We start from the raw sequence: 27,675 nt of genomic DNA, 5'->3' as shown, positions 1-27,675 counted from the left end.
AATTAAAACAGTAGTTGGAGTTGTCAGTCACCTGAACCAGCTTAGAAGCTTCTCCGCTCTAATTAGAATGTGACTGTTGCTGGTTGTGTGACGAGTGCAGAATCCAAGACGTGGGGCCCTAGAGTATTAATTAGTGAAGACAAGAACTTGCAGAAAAGACTGGCTAATAACAACAGAACCAACACAACATGAGTGTTCGGGTTTATATTAAAATATGCACTGGAGACTGGTCCCCTGTGGTGTCCATAAAGGAATCGCTTTAATCATATGGGAAGAAAAGGTTAGAGCTCCAAAACACACACATCTGTTTGAAGCTGGGTTTTTTTCCTCCCACCAAATAATATTTACTGTGCAAAGGCAGCAAGGCCAGAGTGTGTTTTGAATGTGAAAGAAGATACAGAATGAACCACATTTCATTTTGTAGTATACTCCAGTTGAAAGCACTTAAAAAATTCGGTTTTTCAGCTATACTAAATTCTGGTAATTAGTGTTTCCAGACTTGCATTGGGAAAACCAAGGCATTTGGGTGCTTTTCAGTCATTAAAATGTGAGTGTTAAGTGAGTTTTGTGAGTTCTGCTTTTTGTTTTGTTAAAAACCATCAAAAAGGAAAATAACATTTATGGATATAAGTCCATTCCGTATGGTTGTCATTAGTAATCCTTCGTAGTGGGTCTTTAATCTGGCAAAGCACTATTATCTATGGTCCTTTTTAGTTCACCTGTAAGGCTCTTCTAAACCAAAATTGCATCTCAAAACTTAGAATTTGCTAATGAGGAAATGACAAAATTTAATAGCATAATTTGCCTCTTTATTAATATAAAAATAGTGGTTTCTTATGTTGAAATTGTATGCCTGTTTTTTGTGTTAAAGGGTTCGGTATCGATTACCTGAATTCTTAAGATTTTGTCTCTCCCTTACCATCCTCACAGATGAGCATGGGAAGGATCAAGGTATAAATATTCGCCAGAAGGTGAAAGAATTGGTTGAATTTGCCCAGGATGACGACAGGCTTCGTGAAGAGCGGAAGAAAGCAAAGAAGAACAAAGACAAATATGTTGGGGTTTCCTCAGAAAGTGTTGGAGGATTCAGATACAGTGAGTATCAAAAACAGACAGGCACCTCACCATCAACTTAGCTTCTTGGGTGTACTTTAAGTCTCATTGAAATATGAAAGACCAAAATGCCATTTTATTTTTTCAGGAATGCATAGAATACTAAAATATATGTAATAATCATTTCAGCTCCTATTATAGGAAACTTAGGAATCTTTCTCTTAAAGGGTTCAGGAATATATTTGGTGGGTTCAAGAGTATGATTTTAACCATTAATAGTTAAATGACTGCAAACTTTGAATTGCTATACAGAGAACAAAGCAGATACAAACCCTTCCCTCTTGATGTTACCATTCTAAAAAAGGAAAAAGGGTTTCTCTAACTCACCATTTAGAGCATAAAGTTACAAAGTTTGAGCAAGATACTAATCTTCCTAATTTGAAACCAGTTTAGGTGTTTTGGGCCAAAAATAGATACTAAGCTTCCTATAAGTTAGTCCAGCCTCAGGCTTTCCCTTCATTAAGCAGTGCATTAATCTGACATAGACAAAGGTGACTGACAATATTGTCCCTAACACATTGCAGAGCAACTGGAACATTCGTCCCCCGTGTTTATTTTTAATATAATAATGTAGTTTGTCTAAAATAGATCCCTAAGAGCTCAAAACACATACAGAAAATGACTCTTCCATAGCATGTCCTTTTGTCCCCTGTCTTCCGGAGCTCGCCAGCCTGCCTGCCTTTTCAGCATTTTCTTCTTTTTAACCTCCATCTCCTGGCCATTTTGCGCCAGTGCTGTGTGTACTTCGCAGCTGCGCGTTGAGACTCGCCTCCTCCCCCCACACCCGTATCTGAGTTTGTTTTTATTTGGATTATTCTGAGAACTCCTAACTCATCACTGGAAGTGTGTGAAAACCTTCTGTTTCTTGTCTTCTGATTACCTGTCGAATAATGTTTTCAGTCCTTTGCTCCTCTGCTTCCTTGTTCACAAAGCAAACGCTACTCTGCAGGAGCTCTTAGAGGAGGTTTCTAACAGCAGAAACGCTTCCTTCGTGTCTCAGTATCACATCTGAGTGAATTCTTGAATTGGGCAAAAATATTTATCTTAAGTAAATCATGTAAATATGTTTTAAAGTTTTTATTTACTTAAGGGAATAAGTTTTTGGATTATTTGCGCAAGTAATAATTTTATTTAACTTTTTCAAAGTAGCTATAGCAATTTAATGTGTTTATGAGTAGAAATTGCTATTTGCAACTATTTCTTCATTCTGTTTGCTTGTAATCCTTTTTTTTACCAGCCCATTATATAGTTAGATAAATTTAGAAAATTGAATACGTTTCACAATCAGTCACAGTGAACTAATTCAATATCTGCAGTAGAGATATAGAGTTCAATGGCCTGTGTATTTGCATCACATTCTTTTATAACTTATTTTTAGTGTTATATATATGATTCAGAGATTTAACTAATCAACCTAGAATGTTTTATGTGTTTGTTTGTTTTTTCATTTTAACATTAGATAATGTCTTGTCAACATCCAGTATTTTTGGCATGCATTTAGTATGATATCTATAACACTAATCAGTTTGGTTTTCATCTGCTTTTCATTTTTCTGATAAATTTCTTTTTCAAAGTTTAGTTTATCGCATTGTCATTGAAATACACACTATCGGAAAACCACCATTTTTATAAAACCATCCTGGTTTAAATTTTAACCTAATAAACTTTATTTCTTCATGTTTTGTTCAAGTTGGTGGTCGCTTTCAGATTTAGTAGACATATTTGACTGCAGTTTTAGCAGGCAATTCAGTACAGTAGTTTTGTTCAATCTCCGCAGGACATATATGCCATCCAAACACTTTAACCGAAGCTCAAGACAAAAGGTCTCTTAGCCACCTTGGGATTATTTTGTTATTTCTCATTGCCCTTCCCTTTTTCCTCCAACCTGCCTTAATTTTCAATGTCTTCTTCTTTTTAACCCCCTGTGATTTCCCTGTACCTTTTACTCTTGCCTCTTGAGTTTGGACATGGGCATGAGAATGGAAATGCCCCCTTTAATGCCTTGAATTCCTTTCTCTCCTTTGGACCCCAAGGTCAAGGACTAGAACAAATCTTGACTTTTGGGGCTTTTGTTCACTGTTACGATCTATTCCCTTCACTCTCAGATTCACCTCGAGGCTCCCTAGGCTTTACCAGTCCCAGCATATGTTGGTTCTGAACTGCTTGAGCATATTTTGTGATTCCAGTCTGTGTAGCTTTTGGTGGTTAGAATATTCTTTTCTTTTTACTGTAATTGAAAGATGCTTTCTCATGTTGTGAAATCCATTGAGTTATTTTTCTAGTTTGATACTAAGGAATGTCTTGATAGCACATTGGGACATGTAACATGCAGAATGGTGTTTCTTATAGCTGGTGTTTTAAGAGACTTAGCTGTCTAATACTTTTCTAATTGGAAAACCATTAAGACACAGGAATGAAATATAATTCATTAAGTGATTTTTGTGAAAACAAAAAAGGTTCCCATTTCTCCTTTGCTTACATAGCCTGTGATAGTTCTTGTGTTTTCCTCTACACCTTTCAACAGCCCTTAAGAACTTCCGATAATGCTGTGCTATGCATTAAGGTTGTGTAAGTTTTCATAAATGAAAGCTTTTGAATCTGCGTTCCCTGCCATTTAATGACTGGCACTCCATGCTGTGTCTTGCTGTAATTGTGTTGATTCAGCACCATGGGCGCTTTCTGTTTTCCTTTGAAAACTATTTTATTATGAGAAAAGCTTCAGAAAGAACTGTAGACACCTTTTGAATTTAATGTCCTTAGAGTTGCTTCTCTTTTTAATGCTTTATATAGGTGAAAGATATGATCCTGAGCCCAAATCAAAATGGGATGAGGAGTGGGATAAAAACAAAAGTGCTTTTCCATTCAGTGATAAATTAGGTGAACTGAGTGATAAAATTGGAAGCACAATTGATGACACCATCAGCAAGTTCCGGAGGAAAGATAGAGAAGACTCTCCAGAAAGATGCAGGTATTAACACTTTGTATTCTGGGTCTCTTGGAGAGGGTGCCAAATTTGTGCGGCTGGGTTTTTTGTTTTTTTCTTGTTTTGGTGTTATCATTATTTGAAGTTCAGCGTTTTTCTCTAATAGATTTTATTTTTTAGGTTCCCAGGAAAACTGTGCATAAAGTAAAGTTGCCATATTAACACACACAAAATTTCTCCTGTTATTGACATCTTGCATTAGTTGGGTTCATTTACTAACAATGGGTAACCAGTATTTATCTATTGTTACTAAGTAAGTGTTGTTTGCACTAGGGTTCACTGTGTCCTACAGCGACAAATGCATAATATCCACCATTATAGAACCATACAGGAGAATTATATTGCCCTAAAACTGCCCTGTGCAAAAAAACATGGAGTGATTTATGAATTTGCATGTCATCCTTGCACAGAGGTCATTCTAGTCTTCACTGCATTGTTCCAGCATTGGTATGTTTGCTGCTGATGACTGACTGCGGGTGTTTTGAAGGTGCTAAGTTGAGCATTGTTTGACATTAGTACTGACACACTTTCCATGTGTCTTTGTCCACTTATTTCTAAAGTTACCACATTTCCTATATGTTTCTATTCTGGCTGTTTATTGGAATTTTTTTCTCTCAGTAAGAACTTTCAAAGCTTATTTTTCACTTTGGGCATCAGATTATCCAGAGATCTAAGGTATTGCTGAGGGATAACAAAGTTTATTATATTAAATTTAAACAAAAGTTAAATGGTTTGAAATTTAACTCCTCCTGTGATGTTTCATTAGGATTCTGTGCCAGTTGTGTACCAGGCAAAAAAATCCAAATGGACTTTTGGACTAAATATATTTCATAAACTACATTTTCTAATGGTAGTGCATTTTTATTTAGTTTTATATAAGAACAAAGCTTGGAATAGCATTCATTTTTGTTCTGCCTACCAATATATAGCTATAAACTAGTTTTGCTGCCAGTTAAAACGGCAGTATATGCACGTCATTTGCAAAGCAAGTGTTCTAAGATTTTTGTCATTTGTGCCTGCAAGTGTCTCTATTAGATAGGCTTGAGAAAGGATTTTACCCTTACTGTTGAGAAGTAAAACCTGAGGCCCAGTCAGGCTTGTGGAACTTATCGAAAATAAGTTAGCGAGCCCTGGCTGGGTGGAGCATCATCCCGTACACCAGAAAGGTTGTGGGTTCGATCCCTGGTCAGGGCATGCAAGGAGCTTGATGTTTCTCACATCTGTGTTTTTCTCTTTTAACAACAACAACAAAAAGATTTTTATTTATTTATTTTCAGAGAGAGAGAAACATCAATTAGTTGCCTCTCATATCCCCCCAGCTGGGGACCTGGCCCACATCCCAGGCATGTGCTCTGACTGGGAATTGAACTGGTGACCTTTCGGTTTGGAGGCCAGCGCCCAATCCATTGAGCCACACCAGCCAGGGCTCTTTCTGTCTTTCTCTCTCTCTCTTCCTCTGTCTCTGAAATTAATACACATATCCTTAGGTAAGGATTTAAAAAAAATAAAAAAACGGCGATAGAAACCTTCAAGTGAATTCTTGTAACACTGTGGCCATATATTCTGTTGTTATTTCCTAAAGAAGCATGAGCATCAGGCAGATCAGCTAGTTATAGATCTAACTATGTACATTCTCGTGTTGTTACTTTCCTTGGCCCTTGCACCCTTGGTTTTTCTTTCCATGCTTGTGTCTTCCTGTTCTTTTTTATTTCTTTTTCTACCCTGAATATTTTTCTGTGTTGGCTCTAAGACAGAATCTGCTGGAGTTCCTGAATCCTTTATATGGAATATTCAAGTTTAAGAGTGAAAATATAGTGTGTGTTATTTATTGTAGTAGTTAAAGGGCACACCAAGGACTTTTACATCTTGGAGTATTTGTGAGAGAAGACTAGATTTTAGACAAAGTTGCGTTTGACCTCTTAGGCATATTACCAGAATTTCAGACTTCTTGGTTTATTACTAGATTCAGGAATTCTTGAACATAGATCAAATATGAGGCTTTCATTTCATTGTGTGCTAGTCAGGTTTATATTCTCAATTTGTAAAGAAATTACCTTGATTGAAATGAATTTGGATATCGGGAAGGTAAGAAATTTCTGTTTTACTTACAAGACTGATGGTGGGACTCTTTAGGTCATTTCTGCTGAGAAATTACATATTACGTGACAACACTTATTCAGAACCTCAAGATTCCCTAAAATGCTTATAGATTAAAAATACATTTAATACTTTTGCTCTCTGTTGCAAGCATACTTTTTGATCCTTGATTTATACAGATTTGGAATGAAACAATTCCAATCGTGTTTATATTTTAGTAGAAATTGGCTTTAGGTTCGTCTGCGTTAAATATCACCTGTAATAATAGTCATAGTTTTAAAAAAATTTCAGTATTTTATTTCAGAATATTTATAAATATTTATAAACCACCTACTCTAAAATTAACTAATGTAGATAATGGAACGTATTTCAGGTATTCCTGTGTCCTACTTGCATCAAAAAAACAAACAAAACAATGCCTTATTATTGGCGAACAGACTAGCACTGGCATTTTTAAATTCATGGCATATGATAAACCCAGTTTCTTACCTGTTATATGTTTTCTTCTTTTGCACTGTTAAAAAAATTTTTTTTAATATGCCTGAAAAAGTATTTCAAAAAAATTTTAAAATACTTAACTTTTCTGTAAATCAACTTTCAATTATGTAAAAGTATGATCTGCTGATACTATAGTAAAAAGAGAATAGTTATTGTAAAGTGCATTACCTTATAGTTTTCTGCATTTACAGAGTAGTGTTTAATCATTTGAATTCAAATTAAGATAATATTTAAAAGGTATCCATTGAAATTGAAATATTCTACTATGTATTACATTAGTATATGAGATTCAGTGACAGAATTATGTTACATAAATAGATGTGTAGTTCCACACAATCCATTTCAAGAAAACGGTCATCAAATGCAGATGTCGGAGCTCCTAGGGTCTCATGGTTGATTCTGATATGATAATTCCGTTATTTTATTTTTTTAATTAAGCTTTAATCTATAATAAATTAGCACTTGAATTATTTCAGACATTTTTTATTTGTACACGTTTATGTAAATCCTTTTTTGTAGCAGTGTTTTAGGCTTACCTGGGGAGTCTGTCAGGTTCCTGCTTTCTCTCCCCGACACAAGCATGACATTACTCAGAGAGCTTGGATAACGTTCTGTTGATCCCTGTCAGATAGTCAAAGTATGGGATTTTAGAGATACTGTGTTTGAAATTCTTTAGCTCAAATCACTGAGGACTCCATTTTAAAATAATCTCTAGTCTTCTTGTTTTGCTTTATTTTTAATATCTTTTAGCGACAGTGACGAGGAAAAGAAAGCGAGAAGAGGCAGATCTCCCAAAGCCGAATTCAAAGACGAAGAGGAGACTGTGACGACAAAGCACATCCACATCACACAGGCCACAGAGACCACCACGACCAGGCACAAGCGCACGGCGAATCCTTCCAAAACCATTGATCTCGGAGCAGCAGCCCATTACACAGGGGACAAAGCGAGTCCAGATCAGAATGCTTCAACTCACACACCTCAGTCTTCAGTGAAGGTGGGAGTGGCACAAGTTTGTGCATTATACAGTTTTATTCTTGTGAATTACTTCTAGAGTTATTGCATTAGTAGGCTTGGGCATTTCCAAGTAATCATATTAATAATAGATCATCTGGCGTGTATTACTCGGTGTCATTAATAATAAGAAATCTCTTGGGGGGAAGAAATCTGTCCAGTTCCTGAATGATTGTCTGCACTTTCTATGAAAGTAGAAATGACACTTTTGGTTCATTTGGGAAAGGTTGTGAATCAGAAGGTAGTACATCTGTTCCCTTGTAGACACACCTCTGGTTACCAAGTACAAGGAGATTCACTAAGGAAACGATGGGAGTATTTGGAAGTTGTAGGAAATGACAGAAGAGGACCAAGTAGATAATGGGGGAAACCTCATTTGGTACCGAGAAGGCGCCTGTAAAGGGAGGCTTATTTGCTTGGTGGTCACTGCCGATCAGTAGCAGCACTGACTCTCATACCTCCCTCGGTTGTTTTTCATTCACCGCAGAAATGGAAGTACGCCTACTAGATACCTGGCCCCAAGCTAGGCTTTTGGAAAGACACCTGCCAAAGAGGGAGATTTGTCCCCAAAGGCTAAATTGTTATTTTGTCACCCTCCCTACCACTAGTGTTTGCCCAACTTGTATCTCTACATCAGAAGTAGCTAAAGCTAGGGAAGACATTTTTCTATGAATACTGCAAATAGTTGGTGACTAAAAATAAAGCTAGTTCTACATAGTGTCAAAACCTAGTATCATGTTAACTTTTGCCAAATACCTTCTGGTGTATAATTTCATTAATATTTGCTCTTTTTTAAATTTTGATGAAAATGTCAAAATTATAAGTCATCTTTAGTTGTAGTTAAAGAGGGGAAATGGCAATTACTTCTTTCTTGTCTTAAATTTTCCCTGTTGTGGATACATTTAGCTTACTGATGATGGCTGTGCAGGATCTGGTAGTCTTAACTAAGACCCAACTACATGACAGCTGTTATATGGAAAATTCATATAAGGTTGCATGAAGAAAATCATCCCAACTGCATAATTTTTTAACACTAAAGTAAGACTTTTAGAATTTATAGGATTTTTAAAGTATCAATTTGTAGTATATGTAACTCTGCCATAAATATTTTATATTTGTAGGGCAAGCTCTTTGATTCTGTTTTTACTACAAAGTCTAGAATGTCGAAGTTCTTGAAAAATTTCTCAACTACTTCGGATCGCTCTCAATCTCAAGGCCTTTTTAAACCATAATATAGTACTTTAATCTACAGAGCTCAAATTAGCAAGCCTAGGAACTCAGTAGTGTTTCCCGGTTGCCTAGCAATTCTGGTCTCATTTAGTGTATGTGTATTAAACATAGAGCATATGCTTCAGAGTGCTTGGAACTACGGGGAAAAGAAAAACAGCATTACAAGTCTAGCCCCACAATTTAGTTTGGGGACTAAATATGAACTATTAGATGTCAAGGTATATCAAACAGCATAGAATTATGCTGACCTAGCATAGAAACAGGTAAGTGTTGCTAAAGTTCACAGAATCATAGAATTTTAGAGCTGGATAGAATCTTGGTCTCTAATCCAGTGAATCTCAGACGTTCCTAAGCATTGGAATTATTAAGGGAGCTTTGGAAGACTGCCCAGGCCAAGATTCCACCCTGGGCAGTTATGGCTCAACATGTTGTGATACATGTATCACATGTATTTTTTAGTGCTTCTCATGATTCTGATACATAGCATTATGATTTGTGTGGAAGGTATGTATTCCGGTGTGAAATGCAATATGGAAGAAAAGTGAGTTAGGGAAATGAGGAGTGTGGATGTTACAGACTTTTACAGTGATAGGAATAGAATTACTTAAAAATACTCTCTCTCCATAAAATTTCAAGGTCACATCTGTTTTTTATTTATTTATTTTTGTTTGTTTTTCAGAAAACTAAATCTACCCCTATTAAGATAATTACAGGTATTTGTGTCTGAAGTTGGAAATTAGAGTAAAGTAGATTTCTTTTTAAATAATAGAAATTGGTTTTCTAAGCTTATTAGTTTGTGTGTTTTCAGACTTCAGTGCCTAGTAGCAAGTCATCTGGTGACCTTGTTGATCTGTTTGATGGCACCAGCCAATCAACAGGTAAGCTTCCACACTGGCTTTTTCTTTTTTTAAAGATTTTACTTATTTATTTTTAGAGAAGGGGGAAGGGAGGGAGAAAGAGAGGGAGAGAAACATTGATATGCAAGAGATACATCAATCACCCAACTGGGGACCTGGCCTGCAACCCAGGCATGTGCCCTGACCAGGAATTGAACTGGGGATGGTGCCCAAACCACTGAGCCACACCAGTTGGGGTGGCTTATGACCCGTGGACACGGACACCGGTGTGGGGACTGATTGTTGGGGGGGGGGGGTAGGCTGGGCGAAGGAGGGCAAGGGGAAAAAAATTGGGACAACAATTAATTAAAATAATTTTTTTAATGTCAAGCAAAAGGTGGAATGAAAAATAAAAAATTTTTTGCAGTGGTATTATTTTTAATATGAAATTAGTGAGCCTTGAACATTACTTGAAGGGAACTGTCCAGTTGCCTAAAATAAGGAAGGGTGCTTAAATATTTGATGGATATTTCAGTAATCTCTCTCTCCTTAATTTCTTTAGCACTAATTATTTGGGGTCCTTTGCTTTCTCTCTAAGCAAAATGTACTGCTCTGCTTGTTTTGCTCTCTTCTGCTGACTCTTAATTCTGGCTTTCAGCATCAGTCATGCACAGAGTTCATTCATTTATTCAGCAAATATTTGTTGAAGCAGACACAGGTCTGGGTGCTGGAGGTATAAAGCTTAGTAAAAGTGTTCTTTCCCTCATAGGAAGGTCAAGTGGTGGAAGTACAGTAATCGCTACTCAGGGGTCACATATAGTTACAGTATTCCCTCACTTACCGTGGGTATTACGTTCTAGATGCCCCCGCAAAAAGTGGAAATCCGCGAAGTAGGAACCTTACATTTATTTTAGTATTTATATATATTTTAAGGCTTTATAAACCCTTCCCACACACTTATAAACCGTTCCCAGTCCCTTATTAACCTTTTCCACACTTTTATAAACACTACTTACGTTCTTAAACATATTCTACACCCTTAAACCTACGTAACTTTAACAACATACGTATACAGTACCACAAAATCCCGCGATATAGCAAAACATCCATGATAAATAATTAAATATAATATTTTTTAAAATCCCGCGATACAGTGAGGCCATGATAAGTGAACCGCGATATAGAGAGGGACACTGTACTTAGTTACAAACATGCAGAGTGCTTCTGAGGAAAGGGGCATTCTGCGAAAGTGTGGAACTACCGACCTGACATTTTAAGAGGGCTGCAGCAAAAGAATGGTTTGTTGACCAGTGTTTTCTCAAGATAGGATTAATGATGTCTTCACTTTGATTATTGCTATGTGCTAGATTTTGAGTAATTTCCTAAAATTATTTTCAAGAAAATTTGTATTTTAGGTTACATTCAGTGATTATGGAGTTCCAGTAAACTTCTGTGCTACAAGTCAAAACAACTTAAGAAATAAAACTTCTCTGGGGGAAGCAATGGGGTAAAAATGGGAAAACTGTAATAGAAAAACAATAAAAAAAAAAAATGCATCCATTTAACATTTGCAAAAACATTAAACCAAGAATATTTGCTTTTCAGGTTGATGTTGAGTTTTGGTTTTTAGGCTCTTTGAGAAACCCTACCTTTTTTTTTTTTTTTTACAATTCTTGAGTATATGCAATATCTAAAACAATAAGAAAGGGATTCCGTACATGACTGTTCAGGAAAAAAAAGAAAGAAAAGAAATAAAACTTCTCTTTAAAGACAGTCTTTCCCAACCTGTTTAATGTTTATTTCACATTAAATTGCAAATGGCAAGATTGGCACATTAAGTAATGAGCAAAGTAAATATGTAGTTCCTAGTTGTGTTAATGATGTCTTAAAACTGGATTGTTTTAAATTTTACATTAGTGTCTTAAGAGGAAGTCTGTGATGGAAATCACTTCATTAATTGTTTAGTGCATGTAACTTAAGTCTTTTGTTATTTTCTTCTCCTTGCCTCGTATCATAAAATTCTTGGACTGGGAGTGAACTTCATAGGGTATCTGGTTCAACTTAGTTTCTGAAATTTTTTAATTCCCATCCCCTTTTTTTCTGTAATTGTAAACTCACCCTAAAATTATTAAAATGCATGCCCAAGGTTACAACCACTACATTAGTTTATTTTTCTTTTTTTAACAATTTACGTGCTTTTTGTATGTTTAAGATTTTAACTCTAGTATTAAATGGCAGTTAGCATGCAGTCATATAATACAGACAGTGTCATAGAATATCAACTATTTTGGACTTCCTGGCATGAAATATTAAAGAGCCCCTTCCATGCATCTGTGGAAAGTTTTAATGGAGCAATCAGAGAAGAAATAGCTAGGAAGGTCAGATGAGTGTATGTAACTTTCTTCCTCTGTGATATCAAGATTGCTTTGAACAGAGAGAATTATTAAATACCAGCGTGCTTCCTTTGCTTGGCAAGGAACCTTTGAGTCATTTTTCTTCTCCAGTACTAACAGTAGATTGATTAATTAAATAGAAATAGCAATTAATATTAATATAATAATTAAGACAAATGAAACCTGGAAGATTTCTTGCCTTAAGGTTTATCTTAATATTCTCTTTAAAAAACTGAATGTGGTTTGATATCAGAATTACTTTTAAAAGTCATCTCATATTTGAAACAGTATGTTTAACCAGTTTGTACAGACCCCCTCCAATCAGTACATAAATTTCATTACCCAAAATCTCTATTTAAATATTTCAGTAATATATTTGATATGGAATTCAGCAGTGGAAATCTTTAGCAGTGCTAAATCTTTAGCACCTACACATGAGAAAGTCTAAGAATCTACCATGTTACCATGGCTATTTGATATGCCATTGGGTGTCATTTACCAGATGTGCCTGTACTTAGAATAGTACCATCATGCACATAATATGGACACAAACTATAAACCTAAGCAGATACGACATCTGTACTCCTCACCAGATAATTATCTCCTCTGAGAAAATGTTCAGATCTTCTTTTTTGTATATGTTATTACATCCTTTTGTTAGCAACTTCAAAAATATCTATGTGGTAAAATCAATGTAGGATATCTACCAAGTTTAAAAATACACATGTGAAACCCTTCATCAAGATTTACTTGACACTATCTTGATAAATGTTCCACTGCGATGATATTATTTTAAAAATCTGTACTCGAATGATATTTCAATGGTTTTTACATATAGGACATTTCTAAATAAACATTTTTTAAATGAGTAATAAAGTTTTTAGAAAAACAGTTAGAAATAGAATACCAAAAGCCATTTTATTTCATTCTTTAAGTATATCTTACTTTAAAAGTCGATGTTGTTTCCTCTGTCCTTTTGTAATCAAGGAACTTAGGTCATGGTTAACATACTATTAAATAAGTTATTTCTAGTTCAATAAATGATGTTGAAGAGAAAATGCACCATAGTCAGTACAAATAGGAAAACATTACATGCTTGCATATGTTATGGGTTTCTTTTTAAGTTAAAAATTTTTTAAAGATTAAAGTATATCAAATCCAAAATTTTCATTACATTTACATTTACAGTTGAACTTGCTGCCTTGTAACCAGTCATCACTAAAGTTTGTTGAGAATATTTATATGAATATGAACTACCTTCTTATATAATCCTTAATACAGCAACATATATTAGAACTTCCTGGGAGTTGTCTCTAGTTTAAGCCAAGTTTACAAAAATAAAAAATTTTAATAATTTTCTTTTAGTGAAAAGTAATTCTCATTCTAGAAATTCGATGGAAAACAAGTGATTCACCATATACTTATATGCATAAAGTTAACTACTAATTTTGGTGAATACTCTTTTTTTTAAATACATTTTTTGTATATTCAGTCAATATATTTTAGCATTTATTGTATGGCAAATCTTTTCCAGCTTCTAACTAAGGATTGTCTTTTTTTTATTTTTATTTTTTTTGTAAACTGCTTTTCAACCAAGATCTCGCGACCATTTCCTTATGATAGTTGGCATTCTTTTACAGACCCTTTAATCACTTTATAATAATCTTAACATTGTATGGATATACTATATTTAGCCAATCAATATCTTATTTTTTGGACATTAGGTTTTGTTTTTTTCAATATTTTCTCTATTATAGAGTAGTGAAATAGCATCTTTCAGAATCTTCTTTGTGATATATTTAATTTTTTCATTTTTTAAAAATTCGTATTAGAATTCCTTATGCAAAAGTTTGTTTTATAATGTAATCTAGATTAAATTTTTTATTGAAGGAAATTTCCATATGTAGTTATATTTTTCCTGTTCACAGTATTGCTTTGGAAAATATATGTTCCCAGCTGGTGATTGTAAATAACCTCCTTGCTGCCCTGAAAAGGCAGATGGAAATGGTTCATTTATAATGACAGCTCTCATGTGGGAATCTTGAAGGATAGTTCTTACTGTGAAATTTAGCAGTCTTTCACATGCAGCATTTTTGGTAGACTCTTTTATTTAAATTCTCTTAGAAGTTATCTGGGAAAACGCTTAAGCACAGAAAATTTCTATTGAATTTAAGGCATTGGTATGAATAACATCTTTCATATGGATATGGATAGTCTCTCCTAGGAGAAAGACTCTTCCTAAAAGATTTTTAAATTTTAAGGTAGTTTTCAGAGCTGAAGATCACATTGTGTAAACATAAATAGAAGCACCATCTGCGGCACTTCAAATTATTAGAGAAAAGTAAAATTCTTTTCAAGGAGGGATGGCTTCTGTCTGTAAAATACTTACGTGTGTGTGTTTCCATTCTTTACTCTCAGTGTTCTTAAAATAGTCATGTTAAAATCAAACTCCCGTATAGTATGGATGGAGAGGAATAATATTTGCTATAGGTAAGTTATAAACATAGTGTAATTTCAGTTTAGGTGTTAGAAAGTAGAACAGCAGAATAACCAATGTAGGTAATTATCTGAAATATTACATTCAGGATATGACAAAATAAATATCTTACCCAATTTGAAGTTGTAATCTTTAGTACTTAGTGCTTTTATCTGCAACATGAATTTTCTTATAGCTGAGACTGAATATTCTTATTGAAAATTCTTAACTTGCTTGGCATAATAAATTACATATTGATGCTTACTACTTAGATGAAGCAAATAAAAATAATTCCCAATTTTCAAGTCTCTTAATGTTACAGTAAATGATTAACTATCATTTTGTTACCTAATAGTATATTTTGATCAATATTTAAACATGAAGGAACATTACAGAAGATAACTTCTGAATATTAAGCAGCAACTCTTTGTAACATTTGTTTCCCTGCTTTTTATTAATATATGTGCTTGAGTAGTTTAAATATAAAGGTCATTGATCTTTTGTGCCCCTTGTCACATTTTATCAGGATGTATGTACCTATAAAGAAAAAAACAAACACTGTGATATTATCCTTTGGATAAAGCAGAAGTAGATGTATGAGCTGTAGTGTCAATAGGGACTAGACAACCTTGGCCTTGGTGGGATGGGAGTTAATTCATGTTGAGTGAGAATATATGTGAATATATGCATTTTTAATGAGGTGAAAGAATGAAGAATTAGCTATGCCTGCTGATAGTTCACTACATACAGTAAAAAGAAATACTAAATACACATGTATCAGAAACTGATCTGTTCCTTTTATTACTGCTGGGCATTTATTAAGAAGGGAAGATGGTTCTAGTTTAATTAACCCAGTTGAGTATAGCAGATGGGGCAAAATGTCTTACAGCGATAAGACAATTCAGAAATGGCACCAGATGTTGAAAGCTGTCCCTGGTGGTGTTTGAGTGCAGCCCAGATGTTCCAGTCCCACCTGGCTAGTTTCTAAGCACTGCAGGCTAAGCAGCTGTGATGTAACCTATATAATGTTCACATAACACTAAAAGCACCATAATTGAACTGTCGCTCTAAACTTCTGAGGTTGTGACTCTTTAAGAGGTGAAATCTTTAAGGACAAACAAAAATAAGGATAACTATTTAAGGTTTTCGATCCTTTGGTGATTGCTATTTAATTGATAAATTGGAGATAAATGGAATATTAAAATTTAACATAATGTTATTGTTCAAATTGTAGATAAAAGTAAATATTCTTACCCATGTAGTGTTTACAAATAACAATTTGGGAATGTAATGTTATGCACACAGATTGATTTGCAGCCTTATGGTTTGGGTCTCCCCCCTTTATAAACACCAGTCTAGAAGTATCAAAAAGTTATTTTTTTTTTATATAATAACAATGCAAATATTTGCTTGCTGATGGAGCAAAGTTTTTTCCCTTTTATTTCTTTAAATTTCAAGCCTACATAAAATTTGCCACATTTTCTTCCTCTAGTTCTTTTCGGTGGTGGTTTTATTGTGTTCCATTTGTTTATTGTGTGCCATTTGTTTACTGTCTACCATCTGAGAGAAAATTGCAAACAGCATGGCATTTTGCCCCTAAAACCCTTCAGCATGTATCTTTTTACAAGGGCATTCACCTTTATGATCACTATGTAATTATCATATTTGGGAAATTTAACATTAAGACAGTATTATTGTGTAATAATATACAGGTCAAAATTCAGATTTCCCTGGTGTCTCAATTATGTCATTTCAGGATAGCACTTTTTTAAAAAAAATCTAGAATCCAGTCAGGGATCCTGCACTTCATTCCCATGTCATGTCTCAGCCCCAGTCTTTGTCTTCTATCATGTTGACATTTTCTGAAGTCTTAAGAGTTTTTGGCAGAATGTCCTCAATTTATATTTCTCTGATTCATTCCTCATCACTAGGTTCAGGTTAAATATTTTTGACAAGAATTGCTACTTGGGTGATGATTGCCTTTTCAGTTCCTTACGTTAGAGGGCCCATGAATACTACTTTGTCCAATTACTAAGTTTGAGCACTTGTTTAAGATGTTATCCATCCACTTTCTCCATTGTAAAAGTAGCTTCCTCCCTTTGTATTTACTGAATAATCTGTGGGGTGATGGTTTGAGGTTATGTAACTATCTTATTTCCCAGCAACATTTTATCCAGGTTTTAGCACCCATTTGAAGATTCTTATAAAGAGCATAACTGGCTGGATAAACTGCATGGCCATGTTATGTTTGTGAAATATAAGTGAGGAATGGTTTTAACCACTGTTGCAGTGTGAATTATCCTACTAGATACAGAACTGCGAGGCTGTGGTAGCTTAAAGGGAACATGGAAACCTAGATCCACAAGCTAGTTTATAAGATGGGTCTGGGCCCTCTGATAGTGGGTATTTTTAAGTGTGGTGCTAAAATGGCTTCCTGAAATTACTGTCGCTTGTTCTGTGATTCTAACAATTTGACTTTTTCGTCATTCTTAATTTGTAGGAGGATCAGCTGATTTATTTGGCGGATTTGCTGACTTTGGCTCAGCTGCTGCATCAGGCAATTTCCCTTCCCAAGGTATGATCTGATTTGATTGGCCAGAAATCTAGGAGTGGTGAAAAGGTTATCAAAGAAAACAACTCCCTCCTTCTCACATCAGCTTCTTTCTGGCATTTTTTTCCCCCATGAAGTATTTGTAATTCCTAATGAATTTATTCAAAGGTATACTTGTGGTCCAGTGTCTTCATTACGCCAAATGAATTAATTTGGTTACAAACCACTGAGTTACGCTTAAATAAAATTGTTCTTATTCATAAGTAACTCCCCTTTAGCTTTTTTGGGGAAGTGGGTGTGGTTAGGGAGTTTGAATAAGCATAAATAATCTTTTCAGCAGCAAGGGTATTGTGGTTTATGTTTAGCTTATGATTTTCATGAATGAAATTCAGGAACCTTGCTTTTGGGCAGACTATCTTACTAAATTCATTTCTTTATAATTTAGATATCTTAAGAGCATTTCTATGACAAATAACTGAACTTCATTTTGACACATCCTTAGTGAGCAGTTGAACCTCAGGCAAAACTTTCTCATTCCATGTTAGATTAGGAATTTTAAAATGCCCTAGACTTACTGTGGTGATCATTTCACAATATATACAAATATCGAATCATTAGGTTGTATACTTAGAACTAATATAATGTTATATGTCAATTATACATCAGTTTTTTAAAAGAAAAAAAAAAAAGCCAACATCCAAACAGAATGCAGGCTTAAACATCAAGGATTACGGTGAATGGCTTGTCTTCTTTCCCTTTTTCAATCAGTATTTTTATCTTACTGCCTCTGCCATAGCAGGTTAACTGTGGGAAAGCCTCTGAGCCTACATCTCTCTAAAACTGGGAGTCATGCTTCTTTTGGAAGTGTGGTTATGCCTTCTTACAGGTTAATATCTTTAGGCCAATCAAAGTGGAAGATAAACATTGTCCTAATTTTACAGACTACATGTGTAATTCTCCAAGTTTTTATGTATAGGAAGTTGCCTACTATGCAAATAATTCAAATATGTTAATGTTGTTAAGTGATAGTCTCTTCATCTGTATGAATGTAATTACTATAACTTGGTCACCATTACACAAGGGGCTGAAACTATTGCAACAGTGATTAATCATTTCTGAACAATATATGCCCCACTAGAAATATCTTCCTCAGATTAATCATCTCAGATCAAGTTTTCAGATGGGCAGCACATTTTGTCCCAATTTCCATTCTATTTCTGTTTTATATATCAAGCAAATACAAAACCATCATAAAGTTTGTCTTTATTCAACAGCCTTAGTTAAGCTAATTTAAACTGTTTAAAATATAGAACTAATTATAAAACTCTTAATTCAGTCTTTTTTGTAAAGAAGATCAAAGACATGTTTTAGTAAAGCCCTGAGGTAATGAATATTAGCCAAGTTTTTGTATTAAATTGTTGGTAGAGCTTAGGGTTTCTAAGTGAATTATTTTCTCTTTTGAGGGTGCCTATATTTTAATATGGTAATAGAAGAATATAATATTAAAGACTTAATGTTGTTCTCTTAATATTTAGCATAATGAAACCCAGTATTGCTGTGGTTGGTTACCTTTCGCCTAGACAAGATGTATTTCCAAGTTGTAAGTGATTGTGGAGTGCAAAGAGATGGTGTTAATTAACTTGGAAATACTTTTTGCTTTCATGTGACAGTTTGTAGGTCTTTCTTCACTTTTGTTTTGTCAGTTTCCATTAATTCATATTGATCTTTTTCCCTTTTCTTAAAGAAAAGTTTATTTACTTAAATTGTGTATAACCTTGTTAAAAACTTTTTAAAGCATTGTTGCCTTTATATTTATTGTGTCCCAAATCGTTAATATTATGTATGAAGAATTTATAAAGCTTGACTTACACTTCTGTAAGGCAGACCTGAAGGACAGAGAGTGCAGTGTCTTGGCTGTCCGTCCCCTGTCTTTCCACAATTAATCCAAAGTAAAAATGGCAAACCTTAAATGGCATTTACTATATATTATTTAATATTCACAACTTGGGTTTTTTTTTTAAGTGAGGCAAGGAGATGGTTAAGTAGCTTGCTCAGGGTTACACAGCTATTAAGGTACAAAATCCATACTCTTATGTTTTAATTAACCTATTATCAATTTTTTTATATTATTGAATGCATTAAATCTTAAACTTGTATTATATTTTGAAGTGTAATGATAGTTATATATTTTTTAATATTAGCATTAGTTTCCCTCTTAAGACTATAACCCCACTTTTTATTTAAATAAATAGATTGAACAGTCTTATTTGAAGCAAGCATATACTAAGGTTATATCCATTATGGCTTCTCTATAGCCCTTGTATTATCAATGGAGCATGGCCAGATGGGTAAGAACTTCTTATAGAAATGTACTAAGCCTAGTCTTAATTTTATTGAGGGTTTTCTTTTTAATTTAAAAATAATTATTTTTAAATAGAGGGAAAGGGAGGGAGAAGGAAGGGGAGAGAAACATCAATGTGAGAGAGAAAGATTGATCGATCGCCTCTCGGACATGCTCCTACTGGGGACTGAACTTGCAACCTAGGCATGTGTCCTGCTCTGGAATTGAACTGATCACCCCACTGAGCCACACAGTCAGGGCTAATTTTATTGAGTTTTTCTCCATGCTTTTCTGCTTTTGTTTCATAAATTTAATCTCATGAATTTGGGGTTTTATTTACAGGATGATATACATTGTAGTTTGATTTCTCTTTGAACCTTTCCAAATAATGAATGAATGGAATGAGTTGAATTCTCTGATTTTACTGAGTATGTCCTTGCATGAAGGTTCTGGATCTCCCAGCAAAAAGTTTAACCAGTTTAGAGTTTTCTTCTTGCTTTTGGGGAGTCTCAGGCTAGTTCATGTTTGTTTAGCTGGAACCATATTTGATATGCAAACTTAGGTTGAAGGGAAGATTTGATTATACTTTCTATGTGTCACCTCAGATCTGCTAAGAAATGGATTTTACTTTATCTGTAGTTTTATTTTTTTTCTTTGTCTCCTTGTTAATACTCATGGAATATTCATGAGAAAGAACAATGTCCAGATGGAGATGGTACCTGCAGATGTTAATCTAAATGGACAGAGATCAGCTCTAATTTGTTTCAGTTCATAGATTGTTATATTTGCACTGTGCACTTCAGAAAGCTTCTTACCCTTATTGTTCTGTCTTTCTCAGTAACTGCAACTAGTGGGAATGGAGATTTTGGTGACTGGAGTGCCTTCAACCAAGCCCCGTCGGGCCCTGTGGCTTCCGGTGGCGAGCTCTTCGGCAGCGCCTCACAGCCAGCAGTAGAGCTTGGCAGTGGCTCACAGCCAGCGTTGGGCCCACCTCCAGCTGCCTCAAATTCTTCAGACCTATTTGATCTTATGGGCTCGTCCCAGGCAACCATGACATCTTCCCAGAGTATGAATTTCTCTATGATGAGCACTAATACTGTAGGGCTGGGTTTGCCCATGTCAAGATCACAGGTGAGTTGTCTGCCTCCCTTGGAAATTGTGATTCATAATCTCTGAGGTGCTCTAATCTAATGGTAGATTAGCATAAAACAAAAGTAAGCAAGTGACATACAGACTGCTTTTGCACATTGCATTTATCTTACACACATTTGAGCGCTAGAGAGCAAGCCGCTCACTCATCTTGGAGTCCATGCAAAGCCAGTCATAGTGCCTTGCTGCAAAGTTATTGAATTAATTTAAAAATTGGTATTTAATAGTTTTAAAAATTATTTTTAAGAAGTAATAGAGATACTATCATACCTCATAACTACTGTAGGTTCGGTTCCAGACCACAATAAAGCAAGTCATGTGAATTTTTGGTTTCCTAGTGCACTTAAATTTATGTTTGCACTATACTGTAGTCTATTAAATGTGCAATAGCATACTGTCTATAAGGAAAACTATATACCTTAATTTAAAAATGATCTATTGCTAAAAAATGCTGATCATCTGCACCTTCCTTCGACAAGTCGTAATCCTTTTGCTGGCAGAGGGTCTAGCCTCAGTGTTGATGAGAAATGCAGTATCTGCACGGTGCAGTGAAAAGAGGTGCTCCTGTATTGGCTTCACTCGTGGCCAGCACTCACTCAATAAAATCTCTGGTCATGTTCTTCAAGAAGCGTCGCTTACTGGTTACAAACCACCATTGATAATAAAGAAAATAATTCCCTAAAATGATGAATGTTCTTCCATGTTCTAGGCCTGTTCTACATTATATACTGTTTATGCTTTTCAACTCTCATTTTCATAAAGGAAAATTAAAACTGGCAGCTTTTTAATTCACTTTTTTAATAGTTAAATCTAAATATCCTAAAACAAGCTTAGAATTTGAACAAGTTTAGGGTTAGAATATATATGTCTGAGTTGTACTAGGAACTTGCTTTTTTTTATTGAAGTTGTTCAGAATATTTGTGTATGATGCTAATTACTCATTTTAATGTGTAGATTCTCCTGTTTTGGATGTTAGGATGAAGGAAGAAGAGAAGCAGAGGGTGACTGCTTTCTGTTACAGAAATTAGATCTAACATTAAGAAAGTGGACATGAAAGCCACACCAGTACCATTAAATTAACTATGCACCACTGAATAAGCCCAAGTCAGTTTATTTTTCAAGTTTCTTTTATATGATCTAAAGCAGAATACCAATCTTACTTACAACCTTAGTTGCAACTGTGTGGTGATTCTGTGCATTGGTACATTTTAAACTCTTCTTCCCATTGTTTTCCCTTTCCCTTTTTCTGTTCTTTTCACAGTTATCCTTAGTTCTGTAACTACCAGGCAGCCCTGCATCTTTCTCCCGAATTGCTTCTTTCTCCTGAGTTTGTCCATATATAACAGGCTCCACCAGTGTCGCTCACTTTAGTCAATAGACATGTCTATGGAGCAATCAGGATATATGAAATATAATTTGTGGTTTTGATTGTTTTGTTTTATAACATGAAAAATCATATCCTGAATTCCATTTTGTAAGAATAAATATTCTACTTGCATGTTTCCTTAAAGCTATACTACTAATCCAAAGTTGGTAGTTGCCCTGGGATGGTGGCTTCTCAACTTTGGGTGGTAGGAGGATAATTGTTAAGTGTAAATATGTTGGTTGTTTCCACCCTGAACATGATTTGAACTTCAGAGGAACATTTTGGGGGAGTTAGTGATTCAGGCTATTAAAGACCTTAGAATAAGCCATTTGTGGTTCTTTTTAGTTTCAAGAGTTTATTACAGAATTTAGTATATATGTGGAGTTACTGTGATTAAACTGCCATCTGATGATCTTTATAGAGCAGATGCTTAAGTTTTAGAGCATTTTTCTATTTTCCAGCCTTTGCAAAATGTTAGCACAGTGCTGCAGAAGCCTAATCCTCTCTATAATCAGAATACAGATATGGTCCAGAAGTCAGTCAGCAAAACCCTGCCCTCTACTTGGTCTGACCCCAGTGTAAACATCAGCCTAGACAACTTACTACCTGGTATGCAGCCTTCCAAACCCCAGCAGCCGTCGCTCAACACAATGATTCAACAGCAGAGTAAGTTGCCACAAGACTTACCGTTTCTTTGTGTACGTGTAATCTTTTGCCTGATGTCAGGATTGCTTCAAACCGTGAATAAAAACACTTAACACAAACTGTACTGAAGGCAGCTGTGTGTTCACTTGAGAGTTTTTCAAATAATACTTGTTATCCCTCACAGCACATTGAATTACTTTGTATTCTACTCTTGGCTGAAAACATTTATTTTATTGTGAGTTTTAGGGGCCTGACCACTAAAATAAAAATATTTGTTGTAGGAAATTTTCTCATCCCTGGCAGGTATGGTTCAGTGGATCGAGTGCCAGCCTGCAAACCAAAAGGTCACAGGTTGGATTCCCCATCGGGGCAAATGCCTGGGTTGCAGGCCAGGTCCCCAGTTGGGGGTGTGCGAGGGGCAGCTGTTCAATATTTTTCTCACACGTCAATGTTTGTCTCCATATCTTTCTCCTTCCTTTCCCCTCTTTAAAAATAAATTTAAAAAATATTTTTGAAAAAAAGAAAACGTTTTCAGTATGAACAAATACGACAAGGATACAAAATCAACATCTGCACTCCGTCATCCAGGGATAATCACCATTAATTCATATTTTTTCCATCTTTTCCGACAGTATTTTTAATCCTTGGTCATTCTGTCTATATTTTCTTTCTTGCAGTTCTCATTCAACATTAAATTATCACTTCTTTGTGTGTTGAATGTTAAGAAAAATTATTTTTAGATCTTTATAGTTATCCATCATATCAGTGTACAGTTCCTCTATTGTTGGCCATTGTAATTGTTTCTAGCCTTTTGCTGTTATGAAGAACTCCATGATTTTGTTTGTATAAATCTTTGCTGGGGATTTTTTTTCTGAATATAATCTAAAAATAGAGTTAGTCAAAAGATATAAACTTCTCTAAGGCTTTTGATACACAATAGCTCTTGACAACTTGTTAGGCTGGATTCCACACTAGGTTCTGTGGGAATGACTTTAAGATGCCTCAAGTCTTCCCCTAGCCCATCTTCACTGTCTCTACCTCAATGGGAAACCAGAGCTAACAGCCTCTGGATATTTCTCGAGAGTAAACAATGCCAGTTAATTGAATTCTCTTGTAAAATCACTAAAAGAATTTTACTGGGACTTACAGGCAGTGGTGGTCAGGAAGGTTGTATTATTTTTCTGCTCTGTGAATGTAAGACTTCGGTGTGGTAAAGTTTCTTTTTGTCTCTTTTCTTCTGGTAGATATGCAACAGCCTATGAATGTGATGACCCAAAGTTTTGGAGCTGTGAACCTCAGTTCTCCATCAAACATGCTTCCTGTCCGGCCCCAAACTAACCCCTTGATTGGGGGACCCATGCCTATGAGCATGCCCAATGTGATGACTGGCACCATGGGAATGGCCCCTCTGGGAAATACTCCGATGATGAGCCAGAGCATGATGGGCATGAACATGAACATAGGGATGTCAGCTGCTGGGATGGGCCTGACGGGCACAGTGGGAATGGGCATGCCCAACTTAGCCATGACTTCTGGAACTGTGCAACCCAAGCAAGATGCCTTTGCAAATTTTGCCAACTTTAGCAAGTAAGAGATTATTAAGGAGCAGATTGAATGAAGGATTTTTTAGTGGTGCAGATAGGTGATGTTGGGATGGAAAATGCTAATCAATTCCCCTCTTATCAATTAATTAAAATAAACCCATGTAAAGAACCAAAAAGGCTGTTTTATAAAAGTAAAATATCTGGTATTTCAGATGGCCAGCCAAGGGCACTTCAGATGAGGTCGTCAAAATGATTTTTCCCAGTGAGAATGGACCAGCGGGGTAGTGAGACCATTGAAAGAAAGTCTTTATACATTGAAGAGCCCATATTATTATAAGTTGTGGGAAGACTGGAATAGGGCTGAATAAATATTAATTTTATACTTTTCTTTTCCTGAGGAACTTGATTTTTCTGTCCCCGAATCACCTTGTCATAATTGGCTCTGTTCCTTTTACTACCACTCTTGAGCCCATATATGAAATCATTAAAGTTGGATGATCAGTTTTTTATAAAAAAAATATATTTTTATCCAAAAAAGGCATACATATGTGATTATGGCTAAATCAAAGGTAACTGGAATGTATATACTTTTGCTAATGTTCCAGCAACACTGCTATTATTCTATCCAAATTTTTATTGTAACAAGACCTCTTTAAGTAATTGGTGATAGCTATGGGACTTTTCCCATATCTTCTGCTATAATTATCCTTTGCAGAACTAGGAAAAGTATTTTTTTCAGGACTGCTCTATGGTTTCCTTTAAAAGAAGAAGAAGAAAAAAAGCCCTCCAGTATTTTGTTTGTTTTTAGCAGTCATTATTTACAATTTGCAGTGATTAACTTGGCAAGGCTTCCTTCCGTGTTTGTTCCCGTAGCCACCATTCAACAGTTAGCAACAGTCAAAAGAGAAAAATATTTATTTTTATTTTTTTGGTGTCTTTTCAAAAAATTGAAAAGATAAAAATCCATTAAGACCTTAAGTTAAATATAAATGTTAGAACTCAACAATGTTGGCTTTTAGATTTTATACAGTATTTGTTTTGTTTTGGTTTTGAGTGTATATAATACGGCATTAGCAATATGGTTCCAATAGAAAGAAGTTAAATATATATTATTAAAGGAGACCTGTAGCAGTCGAAGATTTATTGATTTAATGACAAATAAAGGAAATGAATTAAAATGTTTTTGTTTTCCTGCTGTAATTCTGCATTAAGCTCACATGAGAAATCATGACTCCAGAGTTTGGAATGCAAAATTGTTTCACTCTCAAGCTGGGAATATTTTTTAAAATAAATAATATAGGTATCAAATTATTACCTCCCCACTTTGTGTTGAAATTTTTTTTATTAAATTGATAAAACTTTGTTTTCATTGTATTCATAATGTCCTGTTATACATAACATTAAAATGTTCATTAAAATCAATGCTGAACTGCTTTTTTCTTTCTGTTAGACATGTGAGATGATTTGGAGGGAAAATAATTATAATTTGGGCAAAGTAATTTTTATAAATAATTTTAAATTATTTAATGACTTCTATTTTTTTATCAGATTCTACTGTTAGGAATTAAAAATGAAACAGTAAAGATATCCTGACCTGCTCCATTCTTGCTAATGTTCCATCTACAACATTTCTAATTAGGCAGAAATTCATGTACTTCTGCTAAGTGGTAATGAAAAGTGATTCATTTGCTGAATAAGAGATGAGAGAGAGGGCGTAATTAGCTGACTGTGGTTTTTAATCTTTCAACAATTCAATGTGTTCAAATTGGTTTTAAAGAAAGGGAGCTTTCAAGTGTTGTTACTTAAGAACAGTTAAGCCAGGCTATTGGTGGCAGTATGGAGAATATCTTCACTGATATTTAAAATCCATAATTTTAAATGAATTTTTCTATAAATTGAGAGTTACAGCATCACCTTTATATGGTTCTTGGAGGAAATAAATATTTTGTTTCTAAACTTTTGTGTTCAAAATTTTTTTCTAATAAAATTAAGATTTATCTCAAAAGCATTTTCTGTACCATGCCTCCTTCCTATGTTGTGTCTGTGGACATAAGGAAGCTCCCATACTAGTTATTAATGCACCTCAACATACAGTTTGTTATGTTACCATTATTTTTTGTTTCAGAGCCCATTAAAGAGAAAAACATAAGACTTGCCTCATTGGAGGTCCACTCAATTTAATGACTTGTCTCTGAAGGGGTTACTAAGTGATACTGCAAAGAAAAGTTCTAATACCCCCAAATCGCTTAGAGTTGGCAAGAAAATGCTCTTTTTAAAAAATCTGTTGGGGTTCCTTTTGCCCATCCTACACCTCTTCTTTTTCATCAGTTTCTCTGTTGTATCTATTTTTCATTCTGCCTAATATTTCAGGGGTGGAGGGTGAAATGGTTACTGTAATAGAAATATACATGTGAGGAGTGAGTCTCCACTGCCATTTCAGATTCATTTTTACTTCCCTGATACGATCTTTAGGAACCATAAATGTATACAGTGTTCTATGGTATTTTGAATGTTTCCTTTATTGTTTAGCATAAACTGCCTGAATGATACCCATAGTGCTATTGGTTTTGGGGTAGTCACTAGTAAGTTGAGACCTATATTTGGAGGGAAGGATTAATAATTTATTTCTTCTCAAGTATTTATGAAATACATAGTAAAATAAAACTCACTGTCCTTATGAGCACACCTGATGGTAAATAGGCTTCTGAAATAAGCTGGCTTTGTGTTTCAGCTCTCCTGGGAAATAGCACTGCATTGTGGAAAGAGCTTGGACTTGGAAGCAAACAGATCTAATCCCATTTCAACCACCCACTGTCTGAGTGACACCTGATCCATTTACCTGACTTCTCTGGGCCCTAATGCCTTTTTTTGCCTATGAACTTAAAATCTAGAAGTGTTGGATAATTAAATAAAATGAACGAAGTCCACCAGCACTAACATATATATGCTTTAAATGTTTCTCTGCCTCCCATTTGTTATGTAAACACACTTACATATCAAGAACTTCATATGTGTCAGTACTAAAAACTTCACGTGTGTGTCATTTAATCTACATAAAGCAAACCCCAAAATTCATAATCGTGTTTTGTTCCTAAAAGCACTGTGCAGTGAAGAAAGCCTGAGAGACTATTCTACTGAACTGATTTCTAATTGAGGATTTTCCTGTCTTGAATTTAATTCCACTCTATTTAACAGAAAAAGAAATTGTAAATGATCTGTTTTTTGTGAATGTATTGACTCACTTCTACTTTCCACATTAGTGTGGATGTGAGGGAGAGAACTATAAAAAGTGAATGAAGAGGAACCCGTAATCGGCATGAAGCCAATTCAGATGCTTAGCTTCCTAGGGATTCAGGAGGGATTTGAAAGTCCTGACGAACAAAAGGGTTTCATTTGTGACTACAGTAATTACTTTAAATGAATCCTGGACTATGAAACA

At 34.9% G+C, this 27,675-nt stretch overlaps 1 protein-coding gene and 1 non-coding gene across 3 annotated transcripts in view; one reads left to right on the top strand and one right to left on the bottom strand.

The window, feature by feature from the left end:
* The window catches only part of CLINT1 (clathrin interactor 1), a 54,409-nt gene extending 28,751 nt beyond the window's left edge, over positions 1-25,658 (top strand). The window contains exons 5-12 of one of the 2 annotated variants that reach the window (XM_090288499.1): positions 931-1,095; positions 3,904-4,081; positions 7,442-7,688; positions 9,744-9,813; positions 17,141-17,215; positions 20,371-20,663; positions 22,563-22,713; positions 23,937-25,658. In XM_090288499.1, the coding sequence (XP_090144625.1) occupies positions 931-1,095; positions 3,904-4,081; positions 7,442-7,688; positions 9,744-9,813; positions 17,141-17,215; positions 20,371-20,663; positions 22,563-22,713; positions 23,937-24,283 (1,526 nt within the window). In that variant the 3' untranslated portion in view covers positions 24,284-25,658. Of the gene's footprint in view, positions 1-930; positions 1,096-3,903; positions 4,082-7,441; positions 7,689-9,743; positions 9,814-17,140; positions 17,216-20,370; positions 20,664-22,508; positions 22,714-23,936 lie in introns of both variants that reach the window. The other variant, XM_090288498.1, reaches the window with a different exon arrangement.
* Positions 4,462-4,566, bottom strand: LOC150000933 (U6 spliceosomal RNA). Its single transcript, XR_016513781.1, has one exon. It is a non-coding gene; the product is annotated as a U6 spliceosomal RNA (small nuclear RNA).
* Positions 25,659-27,675: the final 2,017 nt, after the last annotated feature.

The sequence above is a fragment of the Furipterus horrens genome, unplaced genomic scaffold (genome assembly GCF_987537825.1).
Source record: "Furipterus horrens unplaced genomic scaffold, mFurHor1.1.pri manual_scaffold_10, whole genome shotgun sequence".
Lineage (NCBI taxonomy): Eukaryota > Metazoa > Chordata > Mammalia > Chiroptera > Furipteridae > Furipterus > Furipterus horrens.
This window is presented reverse-complemented; position numbering and strand designations above follow the sequence as displayed.